Source organism: Melozone crissalis, unplaced genomic scaffold (assembly GCF_028551555.1).
Source record: "Melozone crissalis strain CALT ecotype California unplaced genomic scaffold, PUWL_Pcris_2 ptg000056l_1, whole genome shotgun sequence".
NCBI lineage: Eukaryota > Metazoa > Chordata > Aves > Passeriformes > Passerellidae > Melozone > Melozone crissalis.
The window spans coordinates 8,937,015-8,957,145 of NW_026535834.1; the positions used below are offsets into that span (position 1 = coordinate 8,937,015).

At 54.6% G+C, this 20,131-nt stretch overlaps 1 protein-coding gene across 1 annotated transcript; it reads right to left on the reverse strand.

Moving 5' to 3' along the window:
- Window positions 1–259: 259 nt before the first annotated feature.
- Window positions 260–4,693, reverse strand: PTGDR (prostaglandin D2 receptor). The gene is made up of 2 exons (XM_054286697.1): window positions 3,872–4,693; window positions 260–514 (listed from the first exon to the last, which is right to left on the reverse strand). Exons 1-2 carry the CDS (start codon window positions 4,691–4,693, stop codon window positions 260–262), a joined length of 1,077 nt encoding a protein of 358 aa, XP_054142672.1.
- Window positions 4,694–20,131: the final 15,438 nt, after the last annotated feature.

The window sequence follows — 20,131 nt, forward strand, 5'->3', positions numbered from 1 at the left end:
AGCCCCTCTGCCTTCCTGGAGCTGGGCTCTCCCCAGCCCCTCCACAAATCGCTGCGGCTCGGAACATCCCCACACCCCAGCAGATCCCGGATCCTCTCTGGGGCAAAACCACAACCTGGGCAGGGCACAGAAACCCTTCACGGCGAGCTGGACGCTGTCCCCGCGCTGCCACCACTCTGTGACACCTCGGGATGCTCCAGGGTAGGGCTGGGGCCGAAGGCTCGCTCCTCATCCTCGCGCGGCGCGTGGCGGCGCTGGCTCAGGGGATGCCGGGCGGCGGCGGGGTTGTCCGGCGGGGACAGAAGCGGCTGTCAGCGGAGCCCCGGGGGGACAGGGAGGCTCTGCGCGAGCCCAGGCGGCGGCAGACGCGGCGCACGAAGGAGCGGAACACGGAGGTGCGGAAGATGATGAACACCCAGGGGTCCACGATGGAGTTGACGGAGAGGAAGCGCAGCGCGCTCAGGTCGGCGTTCTCGTTGAAATCGGCGGCGAAGGCGCCCATGTAGGCACGGATCTGGGGGAAAAAATAATAAATATCCACGAAATGGGAGAAGTTAGGGAAGGCAATTAAAGGAGGTCGTGCTGTGGTGCGGGCAAAAATAATCCCAGGGTAGCAAAAGGAGTTTTAAGCCCATGGGTGGCATCAGGGGACAAAGGGGCACAGAGGGGTCGCTCCTGCCGGGGGTCTCCCATCCCTGGGGAAGAAGTGAGAGGATTTTGGGGTGGTCACAGGGAGCTGGACCTGCCCAGCAGCTTTGAGACACGGGGATGGAAATGGGGGGTTACTGAGGGGGTCACTGTGGGTTGTGGATGCAGCTGGGAGTGGGGCTGGATCAGGGATGGTTGTGGCTCAGGGATAGCACATCCTATCAGGACAAGGATGTTGGAGGTGGAAATGTGGTCCCAGTGACCAGGAATTCTTCATGGATGAAGGAATCATCCAACAACATCAACCACAGAGCAAGTGCTGCTCTGTCCCCAAGGCTGGGGCACCCCACTTGTGCTGATCCCCTTGCCATGGAAATGGGATCCAGCGTCCATTGGATAACTCAGCAGGGATTCAGCCTGGGTTGGTGACAAAACCAGTTTGAGCCCAGCTGTGCCAGGGCTGTGGGTGGCTGCCACCTCATGGGGTGGCTCCAGAGGTGACAGGAAGAGGATGTGGAAATTGTCACCCATGCACAGCTCCCACCCTGATTTTGGGGTGGCCCCGCCTGTGGCTCCAGCTCCGCCTGCAGAGGGTGATGGAAAGGTGGAAGTGCAGGATCTGTCCCATGGAAAGGTGGAAGTGCAGGATCCCACCCATGGAAAGGTGGAAGTGCAGGATCTGTCCCATGGAAAGGTGGAAGTGCAGGATCCCACCCAGGAGTGGGGGACAAAGGGGTCACAGAGGGGTCCCTCCTGCCGGGGGTCTCCCATCCCTGGGGAAGAAGTGAGAGGATTTTGGGGTGGTCACAGGGAGCTGGATCTGCCCAGCAGCTTTGGGACACGGGGGTGGAGATGGGGGGGTTACTGAGGGGGTGATAAGGGTGGGAATGGGGGGCAATTGGGGGGTCTGATAGGCGTGGGAATGGGGGGTTCTGAAGGGTCTGATAAGGGTGGGAATGGAGGGTTTTGAAGGGTTGATAAGGGTGGAGATGGGAGATTTTGAAGGGTTGATAAGGGTGGAGATGGGGGATTTTGAAGGGTTGATAAGAGTGAGAATGGGGGATTTTGAAGGGTTGATAAGGGTGGAGATGGGGGATTTTGAAGGGTTGATAAGGGTGAGAATGGGGGATTTTGAAGGGTTGATAAAGGTGAGAATGGGGGATTTTGAAGGGTTGATAAGGGTGGAGATGGGGTCTGATAAGGGTGGGAATTGGGGGGGTTATTGAGGAGTCTGATAAGGGTGGGAATGGGGGGTTTTTTAAGGGTTAGTAAGGGTGGGGACAGGGGGTTATTAAGGGTTGACAAAGTGGGAATGGGGGGTTTTGAAGGGTCTGATAGGGGTGGGAACTGGGGGTTTTAAAGGGTTTGATAAGGGGTGGGAAAGGGGGGGTTTGAAAGGTCTGATAAGGGTGGGAATGGGGGGTTATTAAGGGGTCTGATAAAGGTGGGAATAGGGGTTTTGAAGGGTGTGGTAGGGGTGGGAATGGGGGGTTTGAAGGGTTGATAAGGGTGGACATGGGGGTTTTGAAGGGTTGATAAGGGTGGACATGGGGGTTTTGAAGGGTTGATAAGGGTGGGAATGGGGGTTTTGAAGGGTTGATAAGGGCGGGAATAGGGGGTTATTAAGGGGTCTGATGCAAGGAACTGACACCCCCCTTCCAAACCTTAAACCCCTCAGAGGCACCCTCAGAGGGACAGAGGGATGGTGATGGGATGGGGTGGATGTTATTCCAATGGAGTTAAAGCAGCAAACTGGGATGGGGAGGGGACACTCAGATAGGACTGGAATAATTCACTGACCCCTCCAACTCCTCTGGCACAGAGAGGTGATGATGGGGGGCTGTTTTAGGGGGTTAAACCAATGAGCTGAGCCCTGGGGATGTGGTGCTTGGATTGGGTATTCCAGGGAGGGGCAATGGAATGACCCTGCCTGGGACAGAGTGGGGTGGGGGGCAAATATTCCCAGGAAATTTGAGTAATAAATCAACCCCCAGGACAGGGTGGTGGGGTTGTTGGGGTTATTCCAGGGGGATTAAGCAATTAATTAACTCCCCCATCCCAGGATGGGTGTTGGACATTATTCCATGGGGGTTAAAGCAACACTCAGATCCCTGGGATAGGGTGGGGGACACTCAGAGGGGGGACAAAGTAATTATCTGACATAATCTTTAATTAAAATTGATTGTTTTATTTGTTTGTTTGTTATTATTAAATGAATTTAATTTATTTAATTAATTTCGATAAATTGAGGACTGGGGATGTGGTGCTTGTGTCGAGGGTGGGGAACCTCCCAGAATGGGAGAGTGGAGCCAGGGGCTGGTGGGGGGGATATTCCAGGGTGCCTGACCCCCATGGACAGGGTGGGGGCTATTCCAAAGGGGCCAAATCACCAATCCAACCTCCCTGTGACAGCACGGTGCTAAGGGATATTTTTCCTAATGGATTAATGCACCGAGCAATGGGGCGTGGAGTGATTCCAGCATGCTGACCCCCATGGACAGGGTGGGGAACAATTCCAAGGGGGCCAAATCATCAATCCAACCTCCCTGTGACAGCATGGTGCTAAGGGATATTTTTCCTAATGGATTAATGCACCTACCAAGTCCTGGGGCGATGAGAATTTGAGGGGGGCCAATGCAGCCACACACAGTCCTAGGGGCAGGGGCTGGTGGGGAGGATGCCTGACCCCCATGGACAGGGTGAGGGCTATTCCAAGGGGGCCAAATCATCAATCCAACCTCCCTGCGAGAGCATGGTGCTAAGAAAGGACATTTTTCCAAATGTATTAATGCAACGACCAACCCCTGAGGTGATGAGAATTTGAGGGGAGCCAAAGCAACAACCCAGGCTCCCACGGGCAGGGGCTGGTGGAGGGATATTCCAGCATGCCTGATCCCCATGGACAAGGCGGGGAACTATTCCAAAGGAGCCAAATCATCAATCCAACCTCCCTGTCAGGAGATGGTGCTAAGAAAGGGTATTTTTCCAAATGGATTAATGCCCCAACCACCCGCTGCGGCATGGGGTGATCCCAGCGTGCCTGACCCCTATGGACAGGGTGGGGAACTACTCCAAGGGAGCCAAATCATCAATCCAACCACCCTGCCACAGCACGGTGCTGCGGACAGGATCTTTCCCAAAGGATTCCACGCACTGACCGACCCAAAGCATCTCCCCCCACCCTCCCTCGCAGGGGCAGCGCGATTCTGCCGGGATTACTCACGATGAGCGGCAGCGAGCAGACGGTGAAGAGCACGGTCATGAGCGCCAGCAGGACGAGGTGATCGAGCTCCTCCATGTGCGGGGCGGCGGGGCCCGGGGCCGTCCCGCGGCGGGGCTGCCTGCGGGCCATGCCGTACAGCTGCCGCATGCTGCTCACGTTGCACGCCACGATGGCCAGCACCAGCAAGCCCATCAGGCTGGCGTAGAGCACGGGGAAGCCCAGGCGGCCCGGGCCGCCGCCGGCCATGCGGATGAAGCACCAGGTGCCCGGGCAGTACTGCATGGGCTCGCCGAAGCCCAGCAGCGGCAGCGCGCAGAACAGCGCGCACAGCCCCGCGGCCGCCGGGCCCAGCGCCGCGCCCAGCCGCCGCGTCAGGTGCCGCCGGTAGAAATAGGGGTGGCCCAGCGACAGCCAGCACTCCAGAGCCATGGCCAGCAGCAGCAGCGTGGGGGCCAGCCCGAAGAACGCCATGAGGAAGGCGAAGAGCTGGCACAGCACGCCCGGCTGCTCCTCGCCGCGCACGGGCGGCCCCAGCTGGCTGAGGCTGCGGTTGTAGGCGTAGGCTGCCAGCACCATGGGGCTGATCAGGCACTTGCCCAGCAGGTCGGTGACCGCCAGCGCTGTCACCAGCACGTAGAAGGCCGAGACCCGCGGCGGGCGGCCCCCGGGCGAGGAGCGGGAGCGGCGGCGGTGCTGGCCCAGCAGCAGCAGCGCCAGCACGTTCCCCAAAAGGCCGGCGGAGAACAGCACCGAGCTGGGCACGGCCGACTGGCCGCTCTCGATGTGGCGGCTGCTGCGGCAGCGGTAACCCTCGGCCTCCATGGGACTGCCCCGCTCCGGGATGCGCTCAAAGGGATGCCCCGCTCCGCCGGGAATGTCCCCACGCACCGCGATGGGACTGAACCCCGCACCGGGATGGAATGCGATGGATGCGATGGGATGGATGGACGGAGCGCACCGCACCGCGCCGCGGCTGCCCGTGGTGACTGTCCCCTCGCTCGGAGAGAGCAAGGCGGGAGGAGGAGGAGGAGGAGGTGCGGTGCAAGCGGGCACGGCCCCTGGGACAGCCCCTTGTCCCGCCCGGCCCGCCCCGGCCGTCGGAGCTGGGCTGCGGGGCGGGGGGGCCGCGCTGCTCCCCTGGCTGGAGGGAGGGGAAGGGCCGGGGTGAGTGCCGGGGTGAGGGTCCCAGAGGGGCTCTGGGAGCGGACATGGCAGGGGAGGGAGGGGACGGGCCGGGGTGAGGGTCCCAGAGGGGCTCTGGGAGCGGACATGGCAGGGGAGGGAGGGGACGGGCCGGGGTGAGGGTCCCAGAGGGGCTCTGGGAGCGGACATGGCAGGGGAGGGAGGGGACGGGCCGGGGCGAGGGTCCCAGAGGGGCTCTGGGAGCGGACATGGCAGGGGAGGGAGGGGAAGGGCCGGGGCGAGGGTCCCAGAGGGGCTCTGGGAGCGGACCCTGCACGGAGGGAGCTGGAGCTGAGCCCCTCGGGCTGGGGGTGCCGGGAAAGGGAACAGGGCTGAACCCGGGGGGGGGTGACGGGTGCGGGGTCCGAGCACGGTGGGCGAGTGACGGGAGAGGGGGACGGAGCCCCTGGAGGGGTGACAGGACCCAGGGCTGGGGCTGAGCCCTCACACACACAGGGAAAGGCGCTGGGGCTGATTCCCTGGGGGTGACAGGGCCCAGGATTGGGGCTGAGCCCAGGGAAAGGTGCTTGGCTGATTCCCTGGGGGTGACAGCGCCCAGGACAGGAGCTGAGCCCCCGCACAGACAGGAAAAGGCGCTGGGGCTGATTCCCTGCGGGTGACAGGGCCCAGGATTGGGGCTGAGCCCAAGGAAAGGTGCTGGGGCTGATTCCTGCGGGTATCACAGGCCACAAGCCAAAGCAGTGCAAAGTGTCCCTGCCTGCCGCAGCACGAACGGGGTGATCCTTCAGATCCCTTCCAACCCAAACAAATTGGGATTCCAGGCTGTGAGCAGGTGGCACATCTGCCTGCAGCCCATCCCGCAGGTGTTTCTGAGCCCCCAGCCCTGGCAGTGCCCTCTGTGCCAGCAGCAAAGCCCGGGAAAAGCCCCCGGAGCTCCTGCCAGGAAAAGCAGCCCCGACCGCAGCCCCGCGGCTGCAAACACACACACACAGCGCCTTGCAGGATGCATGTGATGATGAATAAGCACGAAACCGTGCCTGTCTGCTCTCAGAGCACTCCTTGCTGCCCTGGATGAGTGTACTCGAAGGGCAGGGGAGTATCAAGATGACAGCAGGGACGGGAAAGGGGGTTTGAGGGGCCAGACATCAGCACGGCAGGTTTTAGTGGTAGTTCTTGTGATTCCTCCAGCAGTGAGGGCAGGGACTGTTTGTGGCCGAGCAAGGGAAAGTCCCAGGTCCGGAAGAAATCAAGATAAACTCGTTGCAGCTCAGCTCTCACCCACGGTCGGTCGGCGTTGAAGTGCTGCCCTCATTAGGGCTGAGCGCGAACCCAGAGGCCGCTTCCTGCCTGGGGCCCCCGGGGAGAGGAAATTCAGGCTGCCCTGGGAAGCAATCCGAGTGAAATCCTCCAAAATAGCTCCTGGAAAACACCCAGCGCCTTCCCGAGCTGACCCTGCGCTCTGGTCCCTGCGGGAATCCCAGCAGCAGGAATGGGGGAAGGCAGATGTGATGGGATCCCTCAGCCTTTCCCCAGGGTGAAGGCGGGGAAGGAGGGCCCAGCACCTCTGCAGAGCTGATTTAGGGGGAGCACAATGCCTGTCCTGATCCCCGGAGCAGCTGCTGTGATGCTGCAAATGCCAGGGAGGACACACTGGCACAGGGTGCCCAGAGCAGCTGTGGCTGCCCCTGGATCCCTGGAAGTGCCCAAGGCCAGGCCGGGCAGGGCTTGGAGCAACCTGGGATGGTGGAAATTGTCCCTGGCATGGCAGGGGGTGGCACTGGGTGTCTTTTAAAGATCCCTTCCTACCCAAACCATTCTGGGTCCTGTGACCACCCCAGGGATGGGATCAGCTGCCAGCTGAGCTGTGACCCCACACACTCCACATCTGCTCTGAAGGGGAAGAGAATGCAGTGCTGGGCTGCTTCCCCAGCATGGGAAAGTCCCTGCACAGCCACCACAAGGCCAAGGTCAGTGGCAATTCCACACTTGGCAAGAGGAGGAGGAAGAACTGAGACCAAACCCAGCCCCTGCTGGAGGTGGGTGCTGCCCCGGGTTGCACCAGCTGGAAACCCCGAAGGATCAGGAGGTGCTGCTGCTCCTTTCCCCCTGCACTGCTGCGTGGGGACAGCCTGGGATGGAGAAGGGAATTTTGGGGACCATCAGTGTGGCTCTGATGCCCTGGGAGCAGGCACAGGAGGCACCACCCAATGCAGGTGAGGCTGGGGGTGATTCCACCTGGTCTGGATTCCTTTCCCTGCTGCTGAGGATGGCCAAGCACATCAAATGCCTATTGGAACCCTGGGTGCTGAGAAATTTAGATTTTCTCTGTTAAAAGGCACAAACCCTCAAGAGAACACTGCATTGACCTGAGGTTGTGGAGAAGCTTCCAAAAATTGAATGATAGAACTGAGTTTATGGGTGGGGAGTTTGAATAGAAGTGTGTAATGCCACAGGGTGAAAAACTTAAGAGTTTAAGGGTTTAGAATGTAATAGTTTTAGGGAGGCTGAACCTTCTTGCTCTCTTGAGGGTCTGTGCCTTTAAACACAGAAAATCTAAAATTCTCAGCATCCATGGCTCCAACAAGTGCCCATCCTTCCCTGTGCAGAGGGATGGATCCCTGGAGCCAGGCTCAGGGTGGGAGAGGTGTCCAGCCAGGAATGTAAGCACAGACTCATCTCCCTCCTCCATCTCCAGGCGTGGGCAGCCAGGTCCCATCAAATCCCCATTTAGCTCTTCCCCGGGGTCATTTGCATAAATTGCGGCTATTAGGAGAGGGGAAAATTATTTGGAGAAAGTCTCATCGCCACGGATGACGAATCTGCCCCGTGCGTTCGTCACTCTTCCGACGTGACCCTCTTCTGGCTGGTCACATTCCTGGAGGAGAGGAGGAGGGGAAAAAAAAAAACCGGAATAAAAACAACCCAAAACGGAAGAAAAAGCAGCCACAAACCCCAGAGACAAATGAGGAGCTGGAAAAACTTGAAGCATTCACAAGGAATTTTAGTTGTTTTGTTTTTTTCCCAAAACTTTTGTTGACTCCTTCCAACTTTTCCTTGCCAGATTTTGGTGAGGATCTCCTGCCCTGCTGCTGTACCAAATTTTTCCAAGCCTGGCTTTTCCCTCCAGCTTTTCCTTGCCAGATTTTGGTGAGGAGCTCCTGCCCTGCTGCTGTTCCAAGTTTTTTCCAAGCCTGGCTTTTCCTTCCAGCTTCTCTCTGCCAGATTTTGGTGAGGATCTCCTGCCTTGCTGCTGTGCTGAGTTTTTCCAAGCCTGGCTTTTCCTTCCAGCTTCTCCCTGCCAGATTTTGGTGAGGAGCTCCTGCCTTGTTTCTTTACCAGATTTTTCCAAGTCTGGCTTCTCCTTCCAGCTTCTCCCTGCCAGATTTTGGTGAGGAGCTCCTGCCCTGCTTCTCTACCAAGGTTTTTCCAAACTTGGCTTTTCCTTCCAACTTCTCCCTGCCAGATTCTGGTGAGGATCTGCCCTGCTGCTGTGCCGAGTTTTTCCAAGCCTGGCTTTTCCTTCCAGCTTTTCATTGCCAGATTTTGGTGAGGAGCTCCTACCTTGCTTCTGTACCAATTTTTCCAAGCCTGGCTTTTCCCTCCAGCTTTTCCTTGCCAGATTTTGGTGAGGAGCTCCTGCCCTGCTTCTGTACCAAGATTTTTCCAAGCCTGGCTTTTCCTTCCAGCTTCTCCCTGCCAGATTTTGGTGAGGAGCCCCTGCCTTGCTTCTGTACCATATTTTTTTCCAAGCCTGGCTTTTCCCAAAGTGTCTCTGCTGCCCGCCTGCTCTTTGTCAGGAGCACGGGATTCTCTCCTCTCAGCTCAGCTCTCCCTTTGGAAGTGTTTATCCTGGTGTCTGGAAATCCTCATTTAGAGCCCGAGGAGGGTTTTGGAGAGCCAGAACTGAGGCTTTGGCAGCTCCTGCTGGACATTCCCAGCCTGGGAAAAGCTTTTTCCTTGCCTGGGAGCCTCTCCCTGGTGCTTCCAGCCCCATCCCAGCTTCGTTCCCCTTCCCAGGGACCCTCCCTGGGCTCCTTCCCCAGCTCTGCTTCCCCCAGACTGAACAGGATTTCAGATTTTCACTCTTTACAGGCAGCAGGATTTGGGGGTTCAGGAGTTTGGGGATTTGGGGGTTCAGGAGTTTGGGTATTTGGGGATTTGAGGATTTGGGGGTTTGGGGATTTGGGGGTTTGGGGATTTTGGGTGTTTGGGGATTTGGTAGTTTGGGGGTTTGAGGATTCGGGGATTTGGGGGTTTGGGGATTTGGGAGTTTGGGGATTTGGGGGTTTGGGGGTTTGGGTATTTGGGGGTTCAGGAGTTTGGGGATTTGGGAATTTAGGGGTTTGGGAATTTGGGGGTTTGGGGATTTGGGGGTTTGGGGATTTGGGGGTTTGAGGATTTGGGGGTTTGGGGATTTGGGGGTTTGAGGAGTTGGGGGTTTGGGGATTTGGGGGTTTGGGGATTTAGGGGTTTGGGAGTTTGGGGGTTTGGGGGTTCGGGGATTTGGGAATTTGGGGGTTTGGGGGATTTGGGGATTCACAGCTCCCTGATGGAGGCAGGAGTTGCCAAAATGATGCGCTGAGAGCTCAGGGTGGCACCCAGGGATGGAGGCACAAAGATGGGGAACCCTCACCCTGGGGACATGCTGGGGTTTTTCATCCCTCAGAACAGTGGGGTTTGGGTTGGTTTTTTTAGTTTATTTGGGGTTTTATTTATTTATTTTTGTTTGTTTGTCTGTTTGGTTTTCTTTGGTTTTTTGGGGTTTTTTGATTTTTTTGCTGGTTGTTTTGTTGGAGTTTTTTTGTTGTTGTTGTTTTTGAGGTTTTATTTTTGGTTTTGGGGTTTTATTTTGGATGGGGTTTTTTTGGTTTCTGGGGTTTTTTTTTGCTTTTGGTTTTATTTGGATGTGGGTTTTTTTTGTTTTGTTGGGTTTTTTTGTTTTGGTTCTGTTTTGGGTGGGGTTTTTTGGTTTTTTGAGGGTTTTTTTGGTATTGGTTTTGGGGTTTCTTTTTTGTTTGGGGCTTTTTTGTTCCTTTTCTTTTTTGTTTTGTTTTTGGGGTTTCTTTGTTCCTTTAAGGTGGTTTTTTTTGTTCTTTTTCTCCTTTGTTTTGTTTTTGGGGTTTTTTGTTTGTTTGGGTTTTTGTTTTTTTGTTGAGGGTTTTTTTTTATTGTTGTTTTGGTTTTATTTTGGGTGGGGTTTTTTTTGGTTTTTTGGGGATTTTTTTTTGTTTGGTTTTGGGGTTTCTTTGTTTAGGGTTTTTTTTTCCTTTTTCTTTTTTGTTTTGTTTTTGGGGTTTGTTTGTTTAGGGTTTTTTATTCTTTTTCTTCTTTGTTTTGTTTTTTGTGGGTTTTTTGTTTGTTTGGGTTTTTGTTTGGTTTTTGATGTTTTTTTATTGTTATTTTGGTTTTATTTTGGGTGGGGATTTTTTGTATTTTGGGGGTTTTTTTTGTTTTGGTTTTTTCTTTGTTTAGGGTTTTCTATTCTTTTTCTTTTTTGTTTTGTTTTTGGGGTTTTTTTGTTTGTTTGTTTGGGGTTTTGTTTGTTTTTTGAGTTTTTGTTGTTGTTGTTTTGGTTTTATTTTGGGTGGGGTTTTTTGGTATTGGTTTTGGGGTTTCTTTTTTGTTTGGGGCTTTTTTGTTCCTTTTCTCCTTTGTTTTGTGTTGGGGGTTTCTTTGTTTAAAAGGAACAGGGTTTTAAAATTCTTTTTCTTCTTTGTTTTCTTTGTTGAGGTTTTTTGTTTGGTTGGGTTTTGGGTTTTTGTTTGGTTTGGGTTTTTGGGGTTTTTTTGGGGGGTTTTTTTAGTGGTTTTTTTTTTTTTTTTCTGGAAACATGCACCGAGCACCTTTTACCCGCCCAAACCCCCCGAATTAATTTGACAAACGCATCCAGCGCTCCCCCCATCCTGCCTGTGGCGGTGTCGCCAGCAGAGGGGACTTTGGGACTTTTTGGACTTTTGCTCCTCTTGGGGACAGCGCCATCCCTGCCCAGAGGAGAGGGGAGGGGAGGGAAGGAAAAAGGAAAGGAAAGGAAAGGAAAGGAAAGGAAAGGAAAGGAAAGGAAAGGAAAGGAAAGGAAAGGAAAGGAAAGGAAAGGAAAGGAAAGGAAAGGAAAGGAAAGGAAAGGAAAGGAAAAAGGGGGAAGGAAATGAGAGAAAATGAAAGGAAAAAGGAGAGGAAAGGAGAAAGAAAAGGAAAAAGGAGGAAGGAAGGGAAGAGGAGAGGGGAAAGGAAAGGGGGAAAAGAAAAGGAAAAAGGGAGAAAGAAAATGAAAAAAGGGGAAAGGACAACAGAAGGAAGGCATCTCTTGGGGCCCCGGTGTGTCCCGGATGCAGCTCTGACCATCCCCTGTGTCCCGGCTGTGCCACCCCGGGGTGTCTGAGGGCTGAAGGGGGGACTTGTCCTGAGCAGGGAGCTCTGCGGGGGCACAGCGAGGGGATGGGGGGCTGTCCGCGGGTCCGTGTGTCCGTCCGCGGGTCCGTGTGTCCGTCCGCAGGTCCGTGTGTCCCCTCGGCGCGGGCTGCGCGTCCCGCTGCGGGCGGCAGGCGGCGGCAGCGCCCGGGATCACCGGGATTTCTGGGATCACCGGGTTTGTTTGGATTACCGGGATTTCTGGGATGACCGGGGTCACCGGGACCGGCCCCGCTCCCGCCCCACTCCGCTCCTTTTCCTCCCCTCCCTGCCGTGCCCAGCGCCACCCGGCCCATCCCATCCCACCCAAATTGCTGACCCCAGCATCAGAGGGACCTGGAGATGCTCCAAGGGCTGGAGCCAGGCTGGGAGAGCTGGAGTGCTCCCCTGGAGAGGAGAAGGCTCCAGGCAGAGCTCAGAGCCCCTGGCAGGGCCTGAAGGGGCTCCAGGAGAGCTGCAGAGGGACTGGGGACAAGGGATGGAGGGACAGGACACAGGGAATGGCTCCCAGTGCCAGAGGGCAGCGATGGGTGGGAGATTGGGAATTGGGAATTCCTGGCTGGGCTGGAATTGCCAGAGCAGCTGTGGCTGCCCCTGGATCCCTGGCAGTGCCCAAGGCCAGGCTGGACAGGGCTTGGAACAGCCTGGGGCAGTGGAAGGTGTCCCTGCCCATAGCACAGGGTGGAACAGGATGATTTTTAAGATCTCTTTCAACCCAAATCCATCCTTCCTTTTCTCCATCCCTTTTCCCCTCCATCTCTCTTTTCCTTCCTTCATGAGCAGCTCAAACCTCCTTGGGGAAAAAAAAATCCCCAAAAGATTTGAATCTCAGTTTAAGGAGACAAGAATCCTGAACTAAAAAATAAAATAAAATCTCAAGAAATATAATAATTAAATCCAAGCAGGCTGGCTGATTGCTTTAGGCATGGAAAGGCTGTGAACCCCACACATGGGAGGATTTCCATCCCTCTGGATATCCGTGTGTCCCTGTGGGAGCACAGCCCGTCCTGGGTGGAGCAGGCAGCTCCCAAATGTGCTGCCCATGTGTGCTGCGATTTCCCATTGAATTTCCAGCTCCCCCAAGCCCTCTGTCCCCATTTAGCCGGGATCACTCAGCCCTGAAATCCCTTTTAGCCTGAAACGCCGCCGGCGCTGCATCCGTCTCCAATTTACAGAACAAATCCATCCTCCCACAGCCCGGGCGGGCCCCGCTGACCCTGGCACTGCTGGCGCTGGATTTTGGTCACAGAGGATGCAGGGGACACGTGTCGCGGGGCAGTAACCTCCTCACCCAGCGGGACAAAGGCTGGCGGGGCAGATGGGGCCGGGGAAATGCGGCCGGGGGAGGATTTGCTGCTCCCAGGAGCTGTCAGGGGAAGACAAAGGCAGGAAGCAGATAAATGCAGGGAACGAGGCTAATTGCTGGGATTAGTCACCCCCTGAGCCCTCCGGGGCTGCAGGGTCAGGGATGGAGGCCCCAGGAGGTCAGGAGAGGAGAGATGAGCTGGAAAGAGGTTTTGGGGAGAAATTTGGGTTTGTTAGTGTTGAAAATAGGTTAGAAATTGTTGTAAAATAGGTGATAGATAGTTAAGCATGTGCTGTTGATTTGGTTATGTTTTGGTTCGGAAAGCCAGGAGTCTGCTAAGGAAGGCAGAAGCCTCCCCTGAAATGGAGAATGTGAACCCTTCTGAATTGCTATAAATTTTAAATTAAGGCAAAAATATGGGAGCAGGAAATAACAGTTTTTTAATACGGAAAGAAAAAAATAAAAGGATAAAATAAACAATGCAGGAAACCAAACCAACACTGCCAGAGTCAGAACCCAACCTGACACCCTGTGGGTCAGGCTGTTGGCAGCAGTCCCATTGGAATTGTGGCTCAGCCCTCCTGCAGTGTCAGGGGTGGTTCTGCTGGAGTAGGGATCCTGTAGAGAAGGATGTATTCTGCCTATGGAGATCCAGGGGAAGAGGGAAATCCTCTGGGGAATCCAGTGGAGAAGCCGCGCTGGTGTTCCAGAATCTCCAGATTATATCCAGGCAGGAATGTCTGGCTGGTGTTCCAGAATCTCCAGATTATATCCAGGCAGGAATGCTTGGCTGGTGTTCCAGAATCCCTAGATTATATCCAGGCAGGAATGCTTGGCTGGTGTTCCAGAATCTTCTGATTATTTCCAGGTAGGAATGCTTGGCTGGTGTTCCAGAATCCCCAGATTATATCCAGGTAGGAATGCTTGGCTCCTCCCTCTGGGCTCACATCTCCCAATGGGATGCTGTAGTTCTTATCAGCCATGCAGGGACATTCAACAGCTGTTGTCAGCAGGTGTCCTCTCCGGAGGGAGGAGTGGGTGTGATCACTCAAAGAGAGAGATAAGGCGAACTGCTCACTTGACAAAGGTAATCTGCCATAAAGATGGTGATTGAAAACATCTTGCATTGCAATCTGGAACAGTTATTATATTGTAGAAGGGGTTAAAAGGGGAGTTATGAGAAATCAGGTACTCAAGGTACCATAACACAGCTCAGTAAAGTGCACTACCCCCAAGGTACCCCCAAGGGAAACGAGTCAGCCTGCACAGAACTGCAATGGGCCAATCGAGAGCCTTAAACCTTCATGCAAATGAAGGATCCAAAAAGAAACCAATCCAAAGGGACAAAAACAGGCCAAAAAGGGGTTTCTGACCCACTGAATTGTGCTGCTCTACCTGAAACATCGGGGCCATTGCTGCTGAGCAGCCCCAGCACCGGCGCTGCTTCATCCTCGATGTCCCCAATGGAGTGGCACAGCTTCCCTGGGTCAAAAGCTCCTTTTTTATCCTCTTTTTTGTCCCTTTGGATTGATTTCCTTTTGGATCCTTCATTTCCATGAAGGTTTAAGGCACTTGATTGGCCATTACAGCTCTGTCCAGGCTGGCTCCTGGTGCACTTTACTGAGCTGTGTTATGGTACTTTAAGCACCCTATTTCTCCTAACCCTCCTTTTAACCCCTTCTACAATATAATAACCAAATGAACAGTACATGCTTAACCATCTATCAACTATTTAACAACAGTTTCTAAGCTATTTTTAACATTAGGGCTGTGGAAAGGGCTGAATCCCATCTCTGATGGTGCTCCCAGGGCAGGCTGTGGGATCCCAGCTTCCCCAGGAGGAAAGGACCTTAAATCCTATCTCATTTCATGGGCATGTGTCCCTGCCCATGAAACCAGATGGGATTTAAGGTCCTTTCCAACCCAAACCATTCTGGGATTCCCTGTCCACTCCCAGCTGGGGAGAAGCTGGCCAGATTCCAGGGGTGCCTAATCCATGCAACAAATAAAGCCTAATTCTGCAGCAAACTCTTGGTTCTGGGTATAAACACCCGAGGAAGGGTCTCAAAGCTGCAGCAGCTCAGCCCAGCACGTGCTGGGGGCAGTGCCCTGGGATGGGGAAGGATCAAACCTGTGCTGGGGGTGAGTTTAGGTTGGAAATCAGGGAAATTTTCTTTCCCCAGAGGGTGCTGGCACTGCCCAGGCTGCCCAGGGATTGGTGACATTCCCGAGGGTGCCAGAGCTGCGGGAGCTGCCAGGGATGCCCAGGGTGGGATTGTTGGGGGTCTGGGCAGGGACAGGAGCTGGGCTCTGATCCTTGGGGGCAATTCCAGCTCAGGGAATTCTGTGATTTTGCTCTGGAGAGTGATGGGGACAGGCAGTGTGTGTCTGCTCCGTGCTGCAGGGACAAACAGAGACTCCCTGGAAACACCCCTGATTTTCTCCCTGCTCTGAGCTCTGATTTTCTCCCTCTCTGGGCCCTGATTTTCTCTCTGCTCTGAGCTCTGATTTTCTCTCTGCTCCAAACCCTGATTTTCTCTCTGCTCCAAACCCTGATTTTATCTCTGCTCTGAGTCCTGATTGTATCTCTGCTCTGAACTCTGATTTTCTCTCTGCTCTGAACTCTGATTTTATCTCTGCTCCAAACCCTGATTTCCTCTCTGCTCTGAGCTCTGATTTTCTCTCTGCTCTGAGCCCTGATTTATCTCTACTCAGAACTCTGATTTTCCCTCTCCTCTGAGCCTGGTTTTTACTCTGCTCTGAACTCTGATTTTCTCTCTGCTCTGAACTCTGATTTTCCCTCTTCTCTGAGCCCTGATTTTATCTGTGCTCGGAACCCTGATTTTCTCTCTGCTCTGAGCTCTGATTTTCTCTCTGCTCTGAACCCCGATTTTCTCCATGTTTTAAGCCCAGATTTTCTCCCTGTTTTGAGCCCAGATTTTCTCCCTGTTTTGAGCCCTGATTTCCCCTCTGCTCTGGGCTCTGATTTTCTCTCTCTCTCTCTCTCTCTCTCTGAGCCCTGATTTTCTCCCTGCTCTGAGCCTGATTTTGCTCTGAGCCCTGATTTTCTCTCTGCTCCGAGCTCTGATTTTCCCTCTGCTCTGAGCCCTCTCCCTCCTGGATGCCCCAGCACAATCCCATCCAGGCTGCTCATTTCCCTGCAATCCCCTCTGCCAGGGAATTTGCTGGAGCCTGGACCAAATAAGGAGCTCCTGGCCCATCTTGGGGAGCAGGAATCAGAGTCAGGCAGGGCTGGGAGCTCCCTGCGAGCTCCGTGCCTCTCAGGGCTCCTCACGCTCATCCGGCAGCTGCTGGAGCAAAAACAGCTTTGCTGCAATATTTAGAGAGAGGAAGGAAGGAAGGAAGAAAGGAGAGCCTCAGAGGTTTAAATTTAAAAAAAAAAAAAACAAAAAAAAACAAAACCAAAAACTTTTCTTTACCTTTCTGTCTTAAAATACATTGTAAAACCTGGAGTGTTTCTTGGGCTGGGGCTCAGATGGCTCAGGGAGTTTTTTCCGTGTTTTTCCATCCTGTGAGTCTCCAGCTCCTCGGGATGCTGGGAGAGCTGAGCTCCACTGAATCCTCCCAGCTGCTTAATCCTGGAATCCCAGAAGGGTTTGGGTTGGAAGGGACCTTAAATCCCATCCCATTCCAGCCCCTGCTACGGGCAGGGACAGCTTCCACCAGACCTGGTGCCTCCGAGCCTCATCCAGCTTGGTTTTCCTCCTCTCCATGCACTGAAACCTCTTCCCACATTTCTGCTCCAGCCAGGTTGCCAAGAATCCCTCTTTTTATAAAAAATCATGTTCTGGGCCCCATAATTCCAACTCTCCATGAGGAAAACCTCTCTCCCACAACACCTGGGCAGAAAGATCCATGCTGGATCACAGCTGGAGGGTGGGAAAGCACCTCAGCATGGGTGGCTGTCCTTGAGCAAATCCTGGATCCACTGGGAAGTGAATCCATCCCTGGATCCCCTGGGAAGTAAATCCATTCCTGGATCCACTGGGAATTCATCCCTGGATCCTTGGGGAAGGGAATCCATGCCTGGATCCTTTGGGAAGTAAATCCATCCTTTACTAGGAAGTGAATCCATCTCTGGATCCTTTGGGAAGTGAATTCATCCCTGGATCCTTTGGAAAGTAAATCCATGCCTGGATCCACTGGGAAGTGGGTCCATCCCTGAATCCTTTGGGAAGTAAATCCATCCTTGGATGCTTTAGGAAGTAAATCCATCCCTGGATCCACTGGGAAGTGAATCCATCCCTGGATCCTTTGGGAAATGAGTCCATCCCTGTATCCTTGGGGAAGGAAATCCATCCTTGGATCCACTGGGAAGTGAATCCATCCCTGAATCCTTTGGGAATCCATCCCTGGATCCACTGGGAACTGAATCCACCCCTGGATCCTTTGGGAAGTGAATCCATTCCTGGGTACTTTGGGAAATGAGTCCATCCCTGGATCCTTTGGGATGTGGGTCCATCCCTGGATCCACTAGGAAGTAAATCCATCTCTGGATCCTTTAGGAACTGAATCCATCCCTGGATCCACTGGGAATCCATCCCTGGATCCTTTGGGAATTGTGTCCCTGCAGCAGGCCAGGGCCAGGACCTGCTGAGTCACGAGGCGAAGCTGAGTCAAGGAATTGGGAGGAAAACGGATGAGGAGTGTTCCCAAAAATGGAGATGTGCAGAGCTGGGGGGACCTGCCCTGCTCCCAGGAAAGGAAACAGCCCCAGGGAAGGCAGGGAGATGGAGAAACCCCTCAGGATGGCAGAGCCACCCCACAGGAGGGGACAGCCACCCAGAGAGTTCCCCCTTTGTCCCTGGCACAGCTCAGAGCTCGTTCCTGCTGCTGGAATGGGCTCCAGATGGGGGATCCCAAATGGCTCCTGAGGGATGAGCTCAAAGCCAGGGCTGTGCCAGGAGACCTTCCTGGGCCAGGGGCAGCTGATGGGGCCTGGGTTTGTTCTCTCTGCTTTCACAGAGCCTCAGAAATGCTGCTGTCACATTTGGCTGGTGTTATCCAGCAGATTCCACTTATTAAGGATGGAGGAATTTCCTTTCTATCATTCCATGAAAGGAGAGGACAGCCAGGTGTGGGTCAGGCTCTGCTCCCAGGGAACAGGGACAGGAAAGAGGAAACAGCCTCAAGCTGTGCCAGGGGAGGTTTGGATTGGATATTGAGGAAAATTCTTCACAAAAAAAGGTTTGTCCAGCCCTGGCACAGCTGCTCAGAGCAGTGATGGATTCCCCATCCCTGGAGGGATTTGAAATCCATGTGGATGTGGCACCTGGCGACAGGGTCAGTGCTGGGGGAAGGTTGGACTGGATGATCTTGGAGGGCTTCTCCAACCTCAGCAATTCCATTATTCCATAAGGGATGTCCCCAGAGATTTCTCCTTTTCTTAGGACATGAGGCCAAAACCCTTTTTGCTGCTGCTCCAGGGGGCTCAGGGTGCACAGCCCTGTCCAAGGCAGGGATTCCTGGCCCTTCCTGCCTCGAGCAGGGCTGGTTTCCCACCTCCAGGGGCAGAAATGCTCCACGGGCTTTGCTGCAGTGACCCACTAACCCAGCTGGCAGCGGGACCCTGCTGTTTGAGCCGTGCCAGCCCCGCTGAATCCCTGCCCTCATCCCAGCCCTGCAGGCATCCCAAATCCCCCATCAGCATCCTGAGAGCCTCTGCTGCCGCTGCTGCCCTGCTCCCAGCGCCGGGAATGGCGCTTCCCTTCCCTTCCTTTCCCTTCCTTCCCAGCCGGGAGAGGTGAGGGTTTCCTGCTGCTGCTGCTGCCCTTATCTCTGCTCAGCAATTCCAGCGCTGCCAGGCTCGGGGGAGGGAGAGCCGGCCGGGATTTCCTGCCCCGGCGGCCTCCGAGCCAGGGATTCCTCTGCTTCTCCTGCTCCTGGCTGGAGCCCAGGGGAAGGTGAGACTTGGGCAGGACAGGGAGGTGCCAGCCCAGCCCAGCAGCCACATCTGCCAGGAGAGTGAGCAGAGCCTGGTCCTGGTGCTCCCAGTTTGGCACAGGGAATTTCAGCACACTCCATCTGGGAGCGGCTGCTGGGTGGGGACAGATCCATCCTCAGCCCCATCCCAGATCTTCCCCCGTTTCCATAATGTCAGCGCATCTGTTTCTGCCCAAAATGCCTCCCAGGAAACGGCTCTGGATTGTTTTTATGCCCAAGCTGAGAGAAGGGCTGGACCCTGCAGCCAGAGGCTGTGCTGAGGCACATGGAAGTGATTACAGGGTCGCTGTGCCACCACCTCCCTTCCCAGCACGGGGTGTGGGCGAGCACAGCCTGTCCCTGTCCCTGTCCCTATCCAAATCCTGTCCCCAGCTTCATCCTTGTCCCCATCTTCATCCCCATCCCTATCCCCAATCCCATCTACATCCCAAAACCTATTCCTGTGCCCATCCACATCCCCATCTTTGCCCTTTTCCTCACCTTCCTCTTCATTCTCTATGGCCCATCCTCATCCTTGTCTTATCCCCATCCATATCCCCATTCCCATCCTTGTCTCCATCTTTATCCCTGTTCCCATCCCTGTCTCCATCCCAATGCCCATCCCTATCTCTGTCCCATCCCCATCCCTGTCTCCGTCCCATCCCTATCCCCATCCCTACCCATTCCCATCTCCCCATACCAATCCTTGTCCCCATCCCAATGTCCCTGTTTCTGTCCCATCCCCATCCCTGTTTCTGTCCCATTCCCACCTCCCCATCCTCATCCTCAATCCCATCCCCATCATGGTCCCCACCCTTATCCTCATCTTGTCTCCTTATTCCCATTTCTTGTCTCCATCCTCTTCCTCATCCCTATCCCAATCCCCGTTCCCACCCCCTCAAAGGCTCCCAAAGCCCCAGGGATGCCCACACCAGCAGGATTCTGCTCCCAAGGCCAGGACAGACTCCAGCTCTTCCCATTTTTTAACTGACTGGTGCCAGTCTGGCTCAGGGAGTTGGGAAAATTCACTTTGTAGCATCCTAAAGGCTGCAGGAAGCCTGGCAGCTCCTCCTTCCCTGCCCAGAGGACTCTCAGGGCTCATGATTTGGATTTTCAACAGATCTCGTGGAGCAGCAAGGCTTTCCTCCCTTTCCCTCTGCCCCATCTGCCCATTGCCACCTCCGAGGTGCCACCAAATGCCACCATTCCCCATGGGAGAGCCATCCCAGCTGGGATCTCACCAGGCAGAGGAGCTGCTGGCCCCCTGCACCTCCCAATTTCCCTGGAGAGCCGTGGAGGTGTTTGAGCTTCACAGAAAAGCCACATTTTGGCACATTTGGGGAGCTCCTCAGAGGCTGCAGATCGTGTCCAGCTGGCCTGGACCCCGCTCAGAGCCCTAATGGTTTTCCATGGCCAGGGAAAGGACTCCTTCCAGGGGCTGGAGCCAGCCAGCTGCTGCA

Excerpts from the sequence above, each read along its gene's own strand:
- PTGDR (XM_054286697.1), bottom strand. The coding sequence starts at position 4,693 with ATGGAGGCCGAGGGTTACCGCTGCCGCAGCAGCCGCCACATCGAGAGC. Across the intron at positions 515-3,871 it reads TCTGCTCGCTGCCGCTCATC|ATCCGTGCCTACATGGGCGC; the intron begins GTGAGTAATCCC and ends TTTTTCCCCCAG.